Genomic DNA, 17,925 nt, shown 5'->3' on the forward strand with positions numbered 1-17,925 from the left:
AGTGCTCACAAAACAGGGCACGCTGTGACATCCGTCCGGTAGTATGAGCGAGAGAGGACGCGCGAGCGGCCTTCACTGCGAGCGGCGCGCGAAAGTGCGCGCTTCTTTTTTTTCCTTTTCACGCGCGCTCTTACGCGGACCGCGCCGAAATATGCGCGAACTTATAGCGCACGCAGGAAATTACGGCAGTACGAGCGTCACATGGGAGAGGGACTTTTAATGGAAACTGGATACAGGAGTTTGCCTGGCAGGAAGCCTATAACATGCAGCAGAGGAGAGAAGTTGTATGGGAAAGGGCAGGGGGAGGGGGGGTGGAGGGAGGACTTATAAAAGCGTTAAGTAAGTACGTGTTGCGAGGGACCATTCCCTTGTGCTATCCAGGGTCACCCCTGGTCCTGGCCGAGCTCAAAACAAGCCGAAACAAAGAGGGAAAGGAGGAACCAAGGAGAGAGATAAATATTTCGAAGTATGCGCAGCGGTGGCGAGCCACACGCAGACGGTTGAAAAACCGGTCCCCGAGGGGCTATTCGAGCGAAGGATTGTGTCGTTCTCCGAGACGGCTCGCTTTCCCTTTTACCGACGGGGCCTCGGGAGAGGAGAGTGCTGTGAGGGGGTGTCGCTCGCGTCACATCAGCCGGCAAATCTCGCTTTTTCGTACATTTGGCTCGGGTGCGGGGGGAGTAGAAGGCCAGGCGCCCCGGAGAAGAAGGAGCCGCGTGTTCGGCGACTATACACGCTCTTCCTCTCTTTCGAATGCAAGCGCGTCGGCTGAGAAACGGAAAAAAACGCGAACACATCACCGGTCATCGAAAGCGCACACTCGTATTTTTGGGATCGCCGTCGAGCAGCCGTCATCCGTGGTTTGACTCTGCGAGGCCGACCGTTCGTCACGCGAGACGTCGCTCTCAGCGCGAGGTGAGGAGGCATGCGTGTTATCTTGCACTTGACCTCTTAGCGCGAACTCTCTTTAACTATTGTCCCATTACCATTACTTACCTCTTGTAGCCTGAATTGGTGTCGATTGTACTGCACGTGACGCTGTGCTGCGATGACGTGTGGTGATCGTGACCGACTGCGATCGCGTGCCTGTGCTGTCTCCTTCTGTCTCTACTCCGTAACTTTCTACTTTCCCTCCCCCTTTCTCCAGTGTAGGGTAGTAAACCGGATTTCCCGTTTTGGTTAACCTCCCTCCTTTCTTTCTTTCTTTCTTTCTTTTTTAATGCATTCTTTTCAACGGGTTATTATGCTTAATTAACCATCGGCGAGATGAGATCGAGCTTCTCCCGCGGCAGAAGCGTGCGCAATCGTGAGCGTGGTGCCACCGCGCGACTGTTCGCGGTGACCGTTAAAAACATGCTATGATAGATCAAGCACGGTGGCTGTACCGTGAGATTCGGAGTTGTCAGCCAATAACTGAATTGTTCGGGTAAGCATCAGCTCGACAGTCTGCACGCACTGTAAAGAGAGTACCGAATAGCGCAAGACTCAGTATTTGCCTACAGATACGACGTGAGGGAGGGAAGAAGGGTGGGAGGGTGGAGAAGTATGGCGCTTCGAAGGCGCGTTTACTTTTCTGCGAGAGACATGTCCTATGTGAGTAGTATCCCAGGCTTGCCGCCAGGTAAACCTCTCCAGCTTTTCTTAACCCCTCCCCCCCTCTCTCTCTCTTTGTAACCTGGCAGCAATATATATTTTGCTCATAAATTTGTACTTTCCCGGCTAACCCCCCTACTACGCATGCCTGTACTCGGCTGCTTTAATGTCGTGTAAAATTTGGTCGAGCAAACTGTTGGCATGACGACCGGCTACATGACGGCAGCCTGCTCGACTGGAAATTTCCACGAAACTGACATAGCTGTAAGGGAGTATGTGATATCCGCATAGGCTGCAGCGCGAGTGAAACAAGATGAATAACAACGCATTTTCGAGCTCCATCACTCGCAAGTTGATGTTTTGACAAGGGTGTAGTACAGGTTATGGCACATAGCTTCTTGTAGATCACACCTTGTTTAACTAAGCACCAGTCAGTGGTGACCTATAGCACATGCCCACGTAATCAAGTTAAAGCAATTTTCCTACGATATTTATTTGCTCTTATCCTGTTCTGCTTTCAATTTAGGCTGGTGGTACACACAACTTTCAGCAACGCCTCTACGACAAGTAAGGGGAAACCCCGAAGATCAGTTATATGCGGTAGCATACTGTAAGGACAGAATGGCGCAATAGTTTACTGTACTGTCATAGCTCGCGGGCTTAAAGTTAACGACAACCGAGACAAGATTGTGCGTTCACTGCTATAAGCAAGTGAGCACCGTGAAAACCCGCGAAGTGGTGAAAGCTTTCCACTCTAGGAAAATTTGCCTTCCGGCCTAACTGTAGCAAAAACCTACAAAAGGATTAACTTAAGGCAGCACGGTGAACAAATTTCGGAGTTGAAAAACTTGTCCTTGAGATTCTTTATCAGCTTAGTTGTTTTGAGACCGAAGTGGGGGCTGCGGAGGGGGAACATTTATTTGATAGCGTTGCGCTAGCAGTTAGTAGAGCATATCGAGTGGAACATTTGTCAGAGCATCCTAACGAAAAAAAAAAAAAAAACACTTTACCTTGGCTCGGCCGCCATCAGGTGTGCGCGCAGAAGTTATTTAGTTAACTTGTTTATTCGACCTACCGGAGATTTTATTGGTAAGTTAATCACGCATCGCCATTTCCACTCTGCTAGCATACTGGTAAGCTGAGAGGACGACTGGCGACTGTCATGTAACGCTGGTGGTCGCGGGTTCGTTCCCCAGGTCTTTAAAATTCTCCAACTGCTAATTTTGCTTTTTGAAGCAACCAAGATACTCAAACGCTCTAGGTTGCACGATTCCGCTTCTCCTTCTCGCTACTGTTACGTCAATGACAACTTTTTCTTGCGTGTCTAGTGGTTCTATTGTGTGTGCCCTTTCTGTAGTCATTATGAAATGGTCTCTACGGACACGGTGCAATTAACGTTCCGACAGCGTCTCGAGCTGCGTTGATAGCGTATGGACTACTAGCTGCGTACGTAATGAGTGTAATTATTTAGGTCGTTACGTCTTAAGTGCGAACGCGGCATCATCCACCCTGAATACGCACAACGTTTGTGCTTGCGGAAGAATAACGGGAGATCACATGAACGTAGAGGGACTGTGTTCTATATTGTATCGCAGCGATCGCTTAGGTGATGAAGTCTGTTGACTGGAAGCGAGCCCCGCGGGGAGAGCCAAAGAGAAAGCGAGAAATTTAAAAAAGAAAAGAAAAGGTGTGCATTGACGCAAGGGCACACTCTCCTGAATGTGTAAATAGCCAGAAGAGAGCGTTCGACGGCTAGTCCGTCTTCGATAACCTCGAACGTTTCTCGACATTGGTGGGGTTACATAAGATTGCCTTCCTTTTCCTTATCTCGAGTTCTTTGAATGTGTGTCGTAAGAAAGAGTAAACAGCCATCAACGTAAGAGGATGCACTTAGAACAGAGAAACTGGTGAGGTTTATTCCGTGACGTTAAACAATTATTATGCGTAACGAAGGAAATGCTAATGTCGATGATGCGTTAACTGAGGGGCCTAATATAGAATATGTGCTGTGTTTTTAATACATTGTAGTGGCGCAACGTTTAGGCATTAGTGACCAAAATAAATTGAAGCACGAACAGGGAAGGTTACACTATGCTATAACGCGTTTGGCGAGTGATTACCTAAGTGCACGTCGTTGTGTCTTTTTTGTCTGTGGGCGGTCCGGGACTTTTTACTACGCTCCGTAGAACAAATCGCTTTCTTTCTTTTGTCGTGCGTAATAGTCGTCAACAAACAAACTGAACGAACGAACGAACGAACGACCTGGGTTAGCGTGCTTTGGCTTGTTCGCATCTGAAATTATATAGACAAAACATAACAATTACGAACGTTTTTTTCTTTTAGAATTCAACGTGCAAAACATTCCGCTAATTGATTCACCATGACTTTAAAATCACACCGGAAAAGTATAACCTCCATTTGTTGTTAAGGACGCCAATACGGCTGTATGGAAAATACGCAGGAGAGAGAGAGAGAGAGAGAGAGAGAGAGAGAATTGTAATATAACTGCTCAAAGCACAAATGCTTTATTCACTAAACGTCGAACTTTCGAATACTGTATCGCCTGCGCGCACTAGAACGGAATCTCTACCTGGCAAATCGTGAGGCGCAAACGAGGAATTGAATGAATGTTACTGCCTAACCAAAGCGATGAAAACGACCTATTGGTTAATTCTGACTTTACGACGTCGGAGTGTGTTTCTCGCCTCGAGTAGCTTAAAACTTTCCAAATTATTCTTGTAAGCACTTACTTTACGTAAGTGCTTTTGCTAGGCGTAAGAAGATAGCGGTAAGTTTATTGCGCCACAAGGAGCATCCTTCCTTCGTTGTCTACGTGATAAACAAGGTGCGCGCTGTTGGAGTCTCGTAAGTTTTATTTTGGGAAAGAACGTACAAACGCACAGACTTTGTTGAAAGTGCAAGAGGCGTCGTCGCTTTCATGGCCGAAGCGTAATAGCTCTATACGATCACCAGCCTCGGCTTGGTAGCTACAATAAAGTCCAGTGTGGTAGCGCCGGTCCTCGTGTGTGCCGAGTTTGCCTTTACACTGTTTTCACTGACTTTACATGCAACACAGCGACTTACTCACGATGTTCCCACCGTGGAAGAAACCCTGGCCGCGCAATCGCTCACCTTTCCCGAGTGCGAACGATTGCGCTGCGGAAAGTCCGCGGCTTCATTACGCGGAATGCGGCGTGGAAGGGTTGCAGGGGTAGCACACGTGGGGCGTATTGCGACTGCGTGTGCGCGCGTCTGCTGCCTGCCTGCCTAACGACAGTTGACCACTGCTTTATCTCTGACTCTCTTTTTCCACGTTTACGCAGCCGGAGACCTCGGAATGGAGCTGCGGAGTGTCACCTGACAAAACAATCCGCTCTCCGGATCGTGGCACAAACAATGAAGACGCCGCTGACTCTTCTGCTGCTTCTGTGGACGGCCGTGCTGCGCGGCGGCGCGTTTTCCTTTCACGTAGACTGCAACGTCACGCTTCCGTGGACCGCGAAGGCCGAAGAGCACGGTGACGTCCCCAAAGATCTATTCGAGGAGCTCCTTCGCTGCCCCTCCAGACTCAACGGCTGCGCTTCGTCGCCCGTCGAATGCGCGCTGAACCTTTTCGCGGTGACGTGTTCGTGCGCGAGTAACTGCGAAGCGTACGGCGACTGCTGCTGGGAGGCTGGTTCGACTCTCGCTCGACCTAGCGCAGCTGCATGCGTGACGCTGAACGTCAAAGGCCTCTACGATAAGGACATCTACGTGGTGACGGGATGCAACCACCAGTGGCCCCGGGACCAGGTGCGAGATGCGTGCGAGAACGTTGACACGTACAACGACACGTATTACGCGATTCCCGTGACGAGCGCGCGGAACGTGACGTACTTGAACGCCTTCTGCGCGCTCTGCAATTACGACTTGGACAGCACGGCTACGTTCTGGAACTCGACGGGATGGAGCCAGAGGTCGGTGACGCACGCCATACCGAGGTCGGTTGAGAGAAGCGGCGAGCATTTGCTGAGGCCATGCGCGCGTGGTATCCAGATTGCCGAGACTTGTCCCGAAGCATCCGATTCAGAGCACAGCCGCAAGTGCGCGACGTACTTCGCACCTGTGAAGCACAAAGGCAATGAGTCGGATGTCGTGTACAAGAATATCTACTGCGCGCTCTGCCACGGCGTCGAGTCATCGCTGCTGGAGTGTGCGCCGTCAGAAGTGGTGCCGGACTTACGAGACAGACCTCGGTTGAGGTCCTTCCTCGGTCCAAACCTGGTGTCCCTCTTCAAACCGGTGGTCACCAGCGATTCTTGTTTCTCCTGGCACGGTGACAAGTGTTACATCAGAGCTCCCGACTACCGCTACGCCAACGTGACGACCAAGAACGAGACAATGGCTCATTTGGAAACCAACGCGACGTCGCCAGCGCGCCGGCGATGGTACGGCGTGCAAAACTACCTCACCATCATCTGCCTCAGCCTCTCCCTCGCGTGCCTGTTCCTCAAGGGTGTCGCGTACGTGCTCTACAGGCACTCGCGGACGTTCTCGTCCAAATGCACCCTTTGTCTCTCGGTGACCTTGTTCTGGAGCCAGTTGATTTTCCTTTTAGCGAACAGCTTCAAGGTCCCCGCGCCCTTCTGCGCAGTGCTGGCCCTGTTCTTGCACTATGGGTTCCTCTCCACGTTCTTCTGGACAAGCGTTCTATCGTTCGACATATGGAAGAACGTCGCTGCTGTGGTACACCTACCGTCAGGGCGCCACGGATGCGGATTCTTCGCCTACTGTCTCATCGCGTGGGGAGCACCGTCGGTCATCGCCGGCCTCTGCGCAGTGCTCAACTGGACAGTGCCGTCCAGTTTCCCGCTGTCTCCGCGCTACGGCCATTTCGGCTGCTGGATCGGCAGCACAGGGGCGCAGGCAGTGTTCTTCCTGCTTCCCATGATGCTGCTGCTTCTCCTGGACTTGTGCCTTTACGCGCACATCGTGATTCACATCCGCCACACGTCGAGCCAGACCGCGGGCTTTGACTTCAAGGGAGGCGGACAGCGATCGCACATGGGGCTCTTCATCAAGCTAGCGTTAATCATGGGTACCACGTGGCTTCTGGGTTTCGTGGGAGCCTTCGCGGATGTCGTCGCCGTGGACATCATCGTGATCGTTTTGGTGGGGCTACAGGGCGTGTACTTGTTCTTCGGATTCAGGGATTATCGTCACTTCCTTCCCAAGCGGTTTTTCCGGAAGGATCTGGAACGGACCACCAGCGCCTCCAGCAGCAACACGGTGCTTGCGGCCAGCGTCGCGAGGGACCCTAACGGAAGTGTTCACGAACTCCACCGGAAGCGCAGTTTTGACATCATCGAGAGAGCGAAGTGACACCCCCCTTCTGCACTTTATCAGCGTGCTTCCTTTCTGAACTCACTTCCGTGAGGCGTGAATGCGTGTGTATTTTGTGCTATTTATTTTTTCTGACTGTGACAAAGAACAGGAGGCTGCAAAGGTTCGTAAGCAAAGAGATGAACATCATTTAGTATGTTGTGCGTAGTGTTGTTGTGCAACTGTGAACATTTATGCCATCCATTTGACCCTCTGCTTCCGCTTTCTCAATTGGAAGCCCAATTACCTTATGATGGTGCATGTCAAGAACGCAGTGAATATATTCACCACTTCTCTGTCGTATGCGTCAATCTGAGTGAGCATCTCTCGCTTTCATTTTTTCCGGCTGCTCGTAAAATAACACCATGCAACACTTTTCATTGCGGCCATCTTTTAGACTAAATGTGAGATATAAAATTATATGAGCGGCTGAGGTGATGTTTGCGTTACTGAACCTATGAAAAGTACTGTTACTGAATGTATCACGTGATAGATGATCATGCTATGAAACAGTTACCACTCATGACGTGCTGGCTGTTGAACGGGTAAGCACCGTGTGCTTGATTATGTTGTCTGAACTATCTTTTTTAGGCCGTTTGTGACAGTGCACATTTATGAATGATTTTAACGGCCGTAGTGTAAGCGGTACTAAGTGCTAATGAAGTGCGAGATTCTGCCAAGGCACAGCTGAGCCAAGAAGCGGGACAAAGTCACACAAACTCGTGCGCTTGGCATTTTGGTGTTTTTTTTTATGCCTCTGTATTCAGTGATTGTGTGCACCCAGAGATAATTAAATTCTTAGAGCACAGCATCTGAATCATTGTTTATAATGACATTATAATCATATGAAGCTAACATGCAATGATGGCAAGGAATGCATAGAGGACATATTTGTTGCTTTAACTGGAATATAGAAATGATAAAGAAATGGGAAATGAAAGTCGATGAAGAAACAAGTTGCCCTAGGTGAGATCCGAACCCATGTCTTCGCCTTAAGCGTGTGATGCTTTTATCAATTGAGCTACCGCGGCGCCCTTTTCTCGTCCACCTGCTTGGGTATTATACGTGTACTAGATCTAGGCCTGGGAGAGTTAGCCTGAGCCACAACGCACGGCCATGGCGGGGGATGTGGAAAATTCTTGATACCGCAGGCGTCAGGTAGCACGTGAACTTGGGAGAAGGCAACTGGTCAATAAGCACCGTAGGCTACCTCAAGGCGAATGCCAATCGTCATGTGCATTCATTCGATCTCTCCATGCAACAGTGCTTGTTACATTGTCCGACCGAAGTGAAGAAACACTACTTTGTCGCTTACGCCTTGCATTCACCAACGTGTAATACTCAATTATTGAGAAGAATGAACTATATTGCCGATCACAATGCCTACGGTTGCGAAGAAACTGTTGAACGCCTTCTGTGCTACAGCTCGTCCTTCGAAGATGACACTTGTCCTCCGCACGACTCTAATCCAGCTAGACGGATGACCTTTATCATTAAACAATATTTAAATATTATCCATGGTTATAATTATAATTATATTCGAGTGCTGATTGCCGTGCTATCGTTTGCTAACGAAGCTTTCCCTCAAGTCTAAATATTTTAAGGCAGTTTGTCGTGTGCGTATCATGGCTACGCACGCTTATATCGCATTCCGTTTCTCTACCACGGGTGCGCTTTAAAACCACGGCGCTGCAGTTTTTGCTTTTCTCTTCTTTCTTCTTCTCCGCCCTTAAACTGGCTCTCTTAACTGTACTACACGCAGAGACAAAGAAACAGCGCGCGCATTAGATCCCATAGATGAGATGAATATTTACAATTATTATTAGAGTTATAATTATATTCGAGTGCTGATTGCCGTGCTATCGTTTGCTAACGAAGCTTTCCCTCAAGTCTAAATATTTTAAGGCAGTTTGTCGTGTGCGTATCATGGCTACGCACGCTTATATCGCATTCCGTTTCTCTACCACGGGTGCGCTTTAAAACCACGGCGCTGCAGTTTTTGCTTTTCTCTTCTTTCTTCTTCTCCGCCCTTAAACTGGCTCTCTTAACTGTACTACACGCAGAGACAAAGAAACAGCGCGCGCATTAGATCCCATAGATGAGATGAATATATATATATATATATAGAAAACTATCAGTCATAGCTCTCGTAGTATAGCCCTCTGGGCCGTTTCCTTTTTTTTTTTTTTTTCGAAAGTAGTCCTATTAGGGTTATTATAATTACACGAAGGTATTTCGCCCTCATCAGCAGCAGTCCTTGGTATAGTTATTCTGGCGGCTAGCTTCCCACGCTATGCGTGCCGCCATCGCACCTGGTTAAGCTTTTCCTAGACGCTAGAGTTATGCTTTGTCCGCGCAACCTTGAGCGATCGGAAAGCGCGTTTCCCCCTCTTGGCCGGCGGAGAAGGGAAGCTTCGTTCCGGCCGCGAAGCTCTCCACATCTCTGTAAGGTGCCTTGGGGATGTCTCGTGCTGAAGATGCCCTCTCGGTGAGCGCATATTTCACCCCTCATCTTTTAAGAGGTTCAATACATACAAGCATTTGTCTAGCAAACCAGATTTTTTTTTTCAAGGGAATTTTCCACGTCTCAGTAATTTCTCTCGTCGTATTCGAGTGCTGATTGCCGTGTTATAGTTTGTTAACGAAGCTTTCCCTCAAGTCTAAATATTTTAAGGCAGTTTTCCTAGCCTCTAAAGCCGCTCGAGTTCGCTCTTCTCCTTGAGCGGCCATTTTTCCTAGAAAGTATGCCTTCCAACTACTCCGCCCTTAAACTGGCTATCTCAACTACTACACGCAGAGACAAAGCAACAGCGCGCGCATCGCGGACTATCGCGGACAACATGAGTCTCTTTCCACGTAAGTGTGAGGCTCGGAGCAGGAGCTGTGGCGCTTGAAAGTAGCCTGGGGCCTGACGAACCAACCGACTGAGCTATCTTTCCGGGCAACATCGAAGGGTCACGAGTTCAAATCACCTGTTATGTACCTTTTTTTTTTTTCTGCCCCTTTTTCTTTCTTTTTTTTTTCTTTCTTTTAATGTCTTTTCCTTTATTTTATCACTGTACGGGAACCCTCCTAAAAATATATATATATATATATATATATATATATATATATATATATATATTTATATAGATCTTCAAATATTTATGGCCTCACACTCGCATGTGCAGGTCATAAATACCAGGTTCTCTAGCCGAGTGCCATCCATGCGGTATAACCGAGCTCAGATTGGTCCACCTTGACTAACCAAGTAGGGCACCACTGTAGGTTAAATGAGGCGTACAACTCCCGCGGGACCCGCCGTGGTTGCTCAGTGGTTATGGTGTTAGACTGCTGAGCACGAGGTCGCGGGATCGGACCCCGACCACGGCGGCCGTATTTCGATGGGGGCGAAATGCGAAAACACCCGTGTACTTAGAATTAGGTGCACGTTAAAGAACCCCAGGTGGTCGAAATTTTCGGAGTCCTCCACTACGGCGTGCATAATCAGAAAGTGGTTTTGTCACGTAAAACCCCATAAATTAATTTTTAATTTAACTCCTACGGGGACGGTAAAGTATCCGTCTCCAGTGCAAGAGGACCGTGATTCAAATCCCGGTGCCGCGCTATTCTCCACCGGAAAATACAAAAAAAAAAACGTGTGTTGAGAAAATTGCACAAACAGGCCTGGAGTCCGGCCTGATCCCGGTGACCAGAACCGGTAACGCACTCTCTCACCAGAGCAGGATTGGCCACCCTGGTGCAGTACTTGGCCACAACCTCCTATATGAATACAACAATCAAACCCCGGCCCTCAGTCCCCAGCAGCCGCGAAGCAACTGACCACGGCGGCGGTCAGATCTGTGACGCTGCAGAGGGTGCTAAGAATACCTGGCTCCGGACAGGCCGCCATTGGAATCTGAACCTGGCAACGTTTAACGTTAGAACGCTATCTAGTGAGGCGAGTCTAGCAGTGTTATTGGAGGAATTAGAGGGTAGTAAATGGGATATAATAGGGCTCATTGAGGTTAGGAGGACAAAAGAAGCATATACAGTGCTAAAAAGCGGGCATGTACTGTGCTACCGGGACTTAGCGGAGAGACGAGAACTAGGAGTCGGATTCCTGATTAATAAGGAAATAGCTGGTAACATACAGGAATTCTATAGCATTAACGAGAGGGTGGCATGTCTTGTTGTGAAACTTAATAAGAGGTACAAAATGAAGGTTGTACAGGTCTACGCTCCTACATCTAGTCATGATGACCAGGAAGTCGAAAGCTTTTATGAAGACGTAGAATCGGCGATGGGTAAAGTCAAAACAAAATACACTATACTGATGGGCGACTTCAATGCCAGGGTAGGCAAGAAGCAGGCTGGAGACAAGTCAGTGGGGGAATATGGCATAGGCTCTAGGAATAGCAGAGGAGAATTATTAGTAGAGTTTGCAGAACAGAATAATATGCGTATAATGAATACCTTTTTCCGCAAGCGGGTTAGCCGAAAGTGGACGTGGAGGAGCCCGAATGGTGAGACTAGAAATGAAATCGACTTCATACTCTGCGCGAACCCTGGCATCATTCAAGATGTAGACGTGCTCGGCAAGGTACGCTGCAGTGACCACAGGATGGTAAGAACTCGAATTAGCCTAGACTTGAGGAGGGAACGAAAGAAACTGGTACACAAGAAGCCAATCAATGAGTTAGCGGTAAGAGGGAAACTAGAGGAATTCCGGATCAAACTACAGAACAGGTATTCGGCTTTAACTCAGGAAGAGGACCTTAGTGTTGAAGCAATGAACGACAATCTCATGGGCATCATTAAGGAGTGCGCAATAGAAGTCGGTGGTAACGCCGTTAGACAGGAAACCAGTAAGCTATCGCAGGAGACGAAAGAACTGATCAAGAAACGCCAATGTATGAAAGCCTCTAATCCTACAGCTAGAATAGAACTGGCAGAACTTTCTAAGTTAATCAACAAGCGTAAGACAGCGGACATCAGGAACTATAATATGGATAGAATTGAACAGGCTCTCAGGAACGGAGGAAGCCTAAAAACAGTGAAGAAGAAACTAGGAATAGGCAAGAATCAGATGTGTGCGTTAAGAGACAAAGCCGGCAATATCGTTACTAATATGGACGAGATAGTTCAAGTGGCTGAGGAGTTCTATAGAGATTTATACAGTACCAGTGGCACCCACGACGATAGTGGAAGAGAGACTAGCCTAGAGGAATTCGAAATCCCACAGGTAACGCCAGAAGAAGTAAAGAAAGCCTTAGGAGCTATGCAAAGGGGGAAGGCAGCTGGGGAGGATCAGGTAACAGCAGATTTGTTGAAGGATGGTGGTCAGATTGTTCTAGAGAAACTGGCCACCCTGTATACGCAATGCCTCATAAGCTCGAGCGTACCGGAATCTTGGAAGAACGCTAACATAATCCTAATCCATAAGAAAGGGGACGCCAAAGACTTGAAAAATTATAGACCGATCAGCTTACTGTCCGTTGCCTACAAAGTATTTACTAAGGTAATCGCAAATAGAATCAGGAACACCTTAGACTTCTGTCAACCAAAGGACCAGGCAGGATTCCGTAAAGGCTACTCAACAATAGACCATATTCACACTATCAATCAAGTGATAGAGAAATGTGCAGAATATAACCAACCCTTATATATAGCTTTCATTGATTACGAGAAAGCGTTTGATTCAGTCGAAACCTCAGCAGTCATGGAGGCATTACGGAATCAGGGTGTAGATGAGCCATATGTAAAAATACTGGAAGATATCTATAGCGGCTCCACAGCCACCGTAGTCCTCCACAAAGAAAGCAACAAAATCCCTATAAAGAAAGGCGTCAGACAGGGAGATACGATATCTCCAATGCTATTCACAGCATGTTTACAGGAGGTATTCAGAGGCCTGGAGTGGGAAGAATTGGGGATAAAAGTTGATGGAGAATACCTTAGCAACTTGCGATTCGCTGATGATATTGCCTTGCTTAGTAACTCAGGAGACCAATTGCAATGCATGCTCACTGACCTGGAGAGGCAAAGCAGAAGGGTGGGTCTGAAAATTAATCTGCAGAAAACTAAAGTACTGTTTAACAGTCTCGGAAGAGAACAGCAGTTTACGATAGGTAGCGAAACACTGGAAGTGGTAAGGGAATACATCTACTTAGGGCAGGTAGTGACCACGGATCCGGATCATGAGACTGAAATAACCAGAAGAATAAGAATGGGTTGGGGTGCGTTTGGCAGGCATTCTCAAATCATGAACAGTAGGTTGCCACTATCCCTCAAAAGGAAAGTGTACAACAGCTGTGTGTTACCAGTACTCACATATGGGGCAGAAACCTGGAGGCTTACGAAAAGGGTTCTGCTGAAATCGAGAACGACGCAACGAGCTATGGAAAGAAGAATGATGGGTGTAACGTTAAGGGATAAGAAAAGAGCAGATTGGGTGAGGCAACAAACGCGGGTAAACGACATCTTAGTTGAAATCAAGAAAAAGAAATGGGCATGGGCCGGACATGTAATGAGGAGGGAAGATAACCGATGGTCACTAAGAGCTACGGACTGGATTCTAAGAGAAGGGAAGCGTAGCAGGGGGCGGCAGAGAGTTAGGTGGGCAGATGACATTAAGACGTTTGCAGGGACAACATGGCCACAATTAGTACATGACCGGGGTAGTTGGAGAAGTATGGGAGAGGCCTTTGCCCTGCAGTGGGCGTAACTAGGCTGATGATGATGGTGATGATGATCCATGGTTTTGCTATCATAGCTGCTGAAGGCTAGAAAATAGCTGTTGCGATTCCTGAAGGCAACCTGACTGAGCGACCGCCTGTGACACAGCCGTTCCATTACATCGTCGAGACAAGCTCGCATTAATACTTCACTTTCTTTTTAACATTTACAGTTATATGGACACTCCAGACGAATTTTCGCCGCCGCCGCAACGTACGGGGTATCTATCTAAATGAATAAACATAAAGAACTTTCTTTGATGGCAGGATTCGAACATAGGACCTCTAGCACACAGGCCCCGTACTCTAACCAATAGGCCTTGCTACCCTGCAGGTTAAAAAGTGCGAATGAATTGCAGGTTCACACACACACAAAAAAAACTCCTTCATAAACTGCTTGAAAGCGTTACGCGGCCGTTATACGCCATGCTTCTGAGTGTCCCGAGAAAGCCTTACGTTGGCGCCGAGTTCACGTTTGGTGAAAATGAGTGAATGCAATTTGGAATACGTGCCGAAACGTCAACCTTCCCGGCTGCGTTTTGAGATTTACAAATAACTATTGACATCTATGTCTCTCACATTTTCATGCGTTATTCGAGGAATGTATTATGTTTCCCTTTTGTCTCGTCCTTGTTTTCTGGAAATAGAGGGCAGATTTCGTGCGACGGTGTAGGCAAAATGCAAAATGTGTGGGTCATTGACGGCCTTTGCAGTACAAGTATGCAAGTGCTCCACAGCGTTATAAGTGTGTTTTGAAAACTGTGTATAATTTACCTAACTGTACTGGAAGAACTATATCAGCTTTGGCGAAAATGGGGGCGGGGACATTATGGTTGATACGCATTGGAGATTAAACTTGTGTGGGTGAAGTGCGGCTGTGGCTAAACTTTGATTTCTTTTTTTAATCGAGTGCTCCGAAGCCCTATATGCGCCGAACATGTTAAACGGGTGAGTTATATGCGGACAACGTGCTGAAAGGGTTTAACTTCAAACACCTTAAATTCTTAATGGAACGGCTTTAAAACATTTTCGCTGGAAATTGGACTGGGATTCTGCAAACTTCCAGAATATGCTGACTTTTCTTGTTTTTTTTTTTTGCCAGAGGTGTGCACGGTACACTTTTGCAGTTTCGCTAAAACCTTATGATCATAGTGACATGAACGCTTTGTACACAAGCTCTTGTCTGACTTCTTATTCTTCACCAATACAGTATAAAGGTCAAGCTCCAAAAAGAAGGGGGGGGGGAGAGGGGGTTTCTTTTAGCACGTTTTGACAGATATTCTGTGCAGCCCTTATCTCTAATCATGCAGTCGTCTTTGGATAGACAAAAATAAATTGTCTGTAAGAAATTGGTTCTCAAACATTTTGTTGTTGGATGTATACACACCACGAGCGGAAAGGAATCAATAATTTTTTGGCTGGGGCACTTCCCCAACTGTTAGGTTTAGAGCCAGAGCATAATGCTCGCCTGCCGCATCGCTATAAACTTTGGTTTATTTTGGACAGAAAGAGCAAGAAAAAGCCTGTGCTCCGCCCCCCCCCCCCCCCACAAGCCCTCCCACAAGTTTAACAACAAAAATATGTTCAGACAAGCCAAGTGCCCAAATAAAGCTCGTATACTTCGAGCCAGAGCGCACTAGAGATGTACCGCTCGATAAATAAGCAATGCAGGCGTTATTGTATGGCGCTGGAAATAAAAATAAGGCACTTCGAGGCAGGCAGAATGAATGAACAAATAGTTCGGTAGCGATGTGTAATGAATCGAGCAATCTACGCCTTCAGATGCTCAGGTGCCGGTTGCACACTTCTCGAGGATGTTTGGTCGCAGCTATCCACCTGAAACGAAGAATGAAGCTGAGTAATCTGTTTGCTTCTTTTATCGCAGTTCCTTTCAAAGGGGAAATTTTCGCGTTTTCTTTCTTCGCGCACGCGGGCGCGTGCTAGAACAAGCAAGTAAGATTTCGCGATAAGCCGGCGTTTCGAGCGAGTTGCTTCCGGCGTTTCCGGGTGTTGCATATGTAAACAGGCGTCTCTGGAGGAGCGATTGCATTTCCACAAACTTATACGAGAACCCGATAAGGGCACCGAAGCTGTTCTCGCCCCGTATTTTCTTTGGGAGGTAATGTATTTGTTCTGGATCGCAAACGTTGATAACGATAGCAGCAATGACTTCGCACACCATATGGGCGCTCGATGAATAGCCACCGGCGCATGAACCCACATGAACGGCCCGTACAGACGTTTAAAAACTCCTGGTTGTTTACGATAATCATGCGGGGCGCACTGTACGAAAAAAAAACTATCAATAAATAAAATGCTACTTTTAGGAACTGAACATGCATGTGCCTACATGCAGAGCATATAGACAATCGTTATCAATGCAGTCTAGTGAGTGAAACGTACGGAGAGCTAAGGAAAGAGCCGGCATTGAAATTTGCTAAAGATCCGGTAATTTTTCTCTTATCATTTAACAGAAGCTACGGAAAGAACTGCACAACACACGCTTTTAATAGCGGTTCGATGGTGGATGTGCATTATCTGAACTCGGAAAACGAGTTGAACTCTGAAAACAAGATCCCTTTGCGATTCCGGTTCGTAAGAGCTTTCTGTTCGTATTTTTAACTTCACTGAATAATTCTTGGGCTGGTCTATATACACTTGGGCGTTAGGAGAGTGAACGTGCTCATTTGGGCTATATATTGCACGATCACTCTCCCTCAAGAAAAAAAAAAAGAAGAGGACAATGCATGAGGCAATCAGTTACTCTAACAAAAGGAGTCATCCTGGGCGCCGTAGTTGTCTATAAATGCAGTCCGTAAACTTGTAAATACAAATGCACATTGACCACAAAAATTTTTAGGAGCATGGAATGCTAGAAAAAGAAGAAAAACTAGCATATCCTCGCAGCTTCAGCTCTCACCATGGAGTTTGCAAGCTGCACTTTTTAATACGACAGCATTTCTGCATTCTGGTGATGATGAGTTAGCTGTAACAATACTTGCTTTTTTATTTTTTCCTCTGATTGTGCGCTTCGGAAATATTTGTGGGCTTAAGTGAATGCGTCGAAGCATGCGCAAACTCTCGATGATAACTGACGCATCCAATTCATTCAGCCGTGTGGCCCTTGAAGCAAGCTGCCTTCTTGGCAGCGCTCCACATGGCGTCGTTCTACGGGGCGATCGCGTTGCTAAGGGCGCCGGCGGCGTTGAACCATGGCTGAGCGTCGCATGAGGCCACCTGTTTCCTATGCGCGAGCTGCCTTGCGCAGTTTATATGTGGTGTTGTTTGAGCCCGTTGCAGCATCTGTTGTCCAAATGTTTCCTTCGAAATAGTGAGAAGCGCCAAGTAATATCGATCTAAAGTCATGGCGACAAAGCATTTCCTTGTCGCCGTGCGCCATTTACCTAAGTTTACTTTCGCGAGCCCAAGATGCTTAGAGCAACAGAATCATAGGCGATCACAGAGTTTTTCTTTCGCAAGTGCTCTATGCCGTTGGCTGATCACCTTCACTAATGATATGTCCAGCGTTTCGATTGGCTGCAAATTTTTCGCTTACGAATAACTCTAGCGCAAGAGCTTTTTGTGAATACGGGCCAAGAAGTTGAATTCACCGAGTTGTTCTTTGTAAGTGCTATTTTCCATTGGTCGGCGCCCTTCGATAATGTTATGTCCAACATCAAGGTTGGCTGGGATTTTGTCTTACGAGCAGCTTTAGCATGAGAACATGAGCTTTTTGTGAATACGGTCCGATCTTTTTACATAGAGCCTATCACATGGCACATATTCGTTAATTTTTTACTACGTATTAGTGCCCTAAACCAAAGCAGGCGAACGCAGAAACTGCATGGCTGGTGGGCCTCTATACAGAACGCCAGGATTTGATTCGGGTGCAAGTTTTAAGAGGTCACGGGGTGAGTACACTTGTGAAACTTTCTGTTGGTTAGTGCTGCTTTGCCATTGGCCAGCTGCCTTTAACTAACGATATATACGTCATCACGATTGGTTAGAATCTGCTCTTACGAATACGCTTATAGCGTAAGTACCCTTTTTTTCGTGAATACAGGCCCACGATGAATCAAGTGTGCAGCCAGCCGCATTGACGGCAATTTCGCTTATGGTGCTTGACTGGAAGTAGCCCGAGAGCTGGGTTTGAAGTTTATTTGGTTTACCACAGTGGTGGCAGACCAAAATTGTACACGAGTGGTAAAAATAACCAAGTAAAAGCTGCGTCACGGCAGCTTGACTCGCCCGCCAC

At 47.3% G+C, this 17,925-nt stretch overlaps 1 protein-coding gene across 1 annotated transcript; it reads left to right on the forward strand.

Moving 5' to 3' along the window:
- Nucleotides 1–679: 679 nt before the first annotated feature.
- LOC126541758 (uncharacterized) lies at nucleotides 680–7,765 on the forward strand. The gene is made up of 2 exons (XM_050188687.2): nucleotides 680–915; nucleotides 4,917–7,765. The coding sequence occupies exon 2, from the start codon at nucleotides 4,990–4,992 to the stop codon at nucleotides 6,952–6,954; it is 1,965 nt and encodes a 654-aa protein (XP_050044644.1). The 5' UTR covers nucleotides 680–915; nucleotides 4,917–4,989; the 3' UTR covers nucleotides 6,955–7,765.
- Nucleotides 7,766–17,925: the final 10,160 nt, after the last annotated feature.

The sequence above is a fragment of the Dermacentor andersoni genome, chromosome 2 (assembly GCF_023375885.2).
Source record: "Dermacentor andersoni chromosome 2, qqDerAnde1_hic_scaffold, whole genome shotgun sequence".
NCBI lineage: Eukaryota > Metazoa > Arthropoda > Arachnida > Ixodida > Ixodidae > Dermacentor > Dermacentor andersoni.

Excerpts from the sequence above, each read along its gene's own strand:
- LOC126541758 (XM_050188687.2), top strand. The coding sequence starts at position 4,990 with ATGAAGACGCCGCTGACTCTTCTGCTGCTTCTGTGGACGGCCGTGCTG.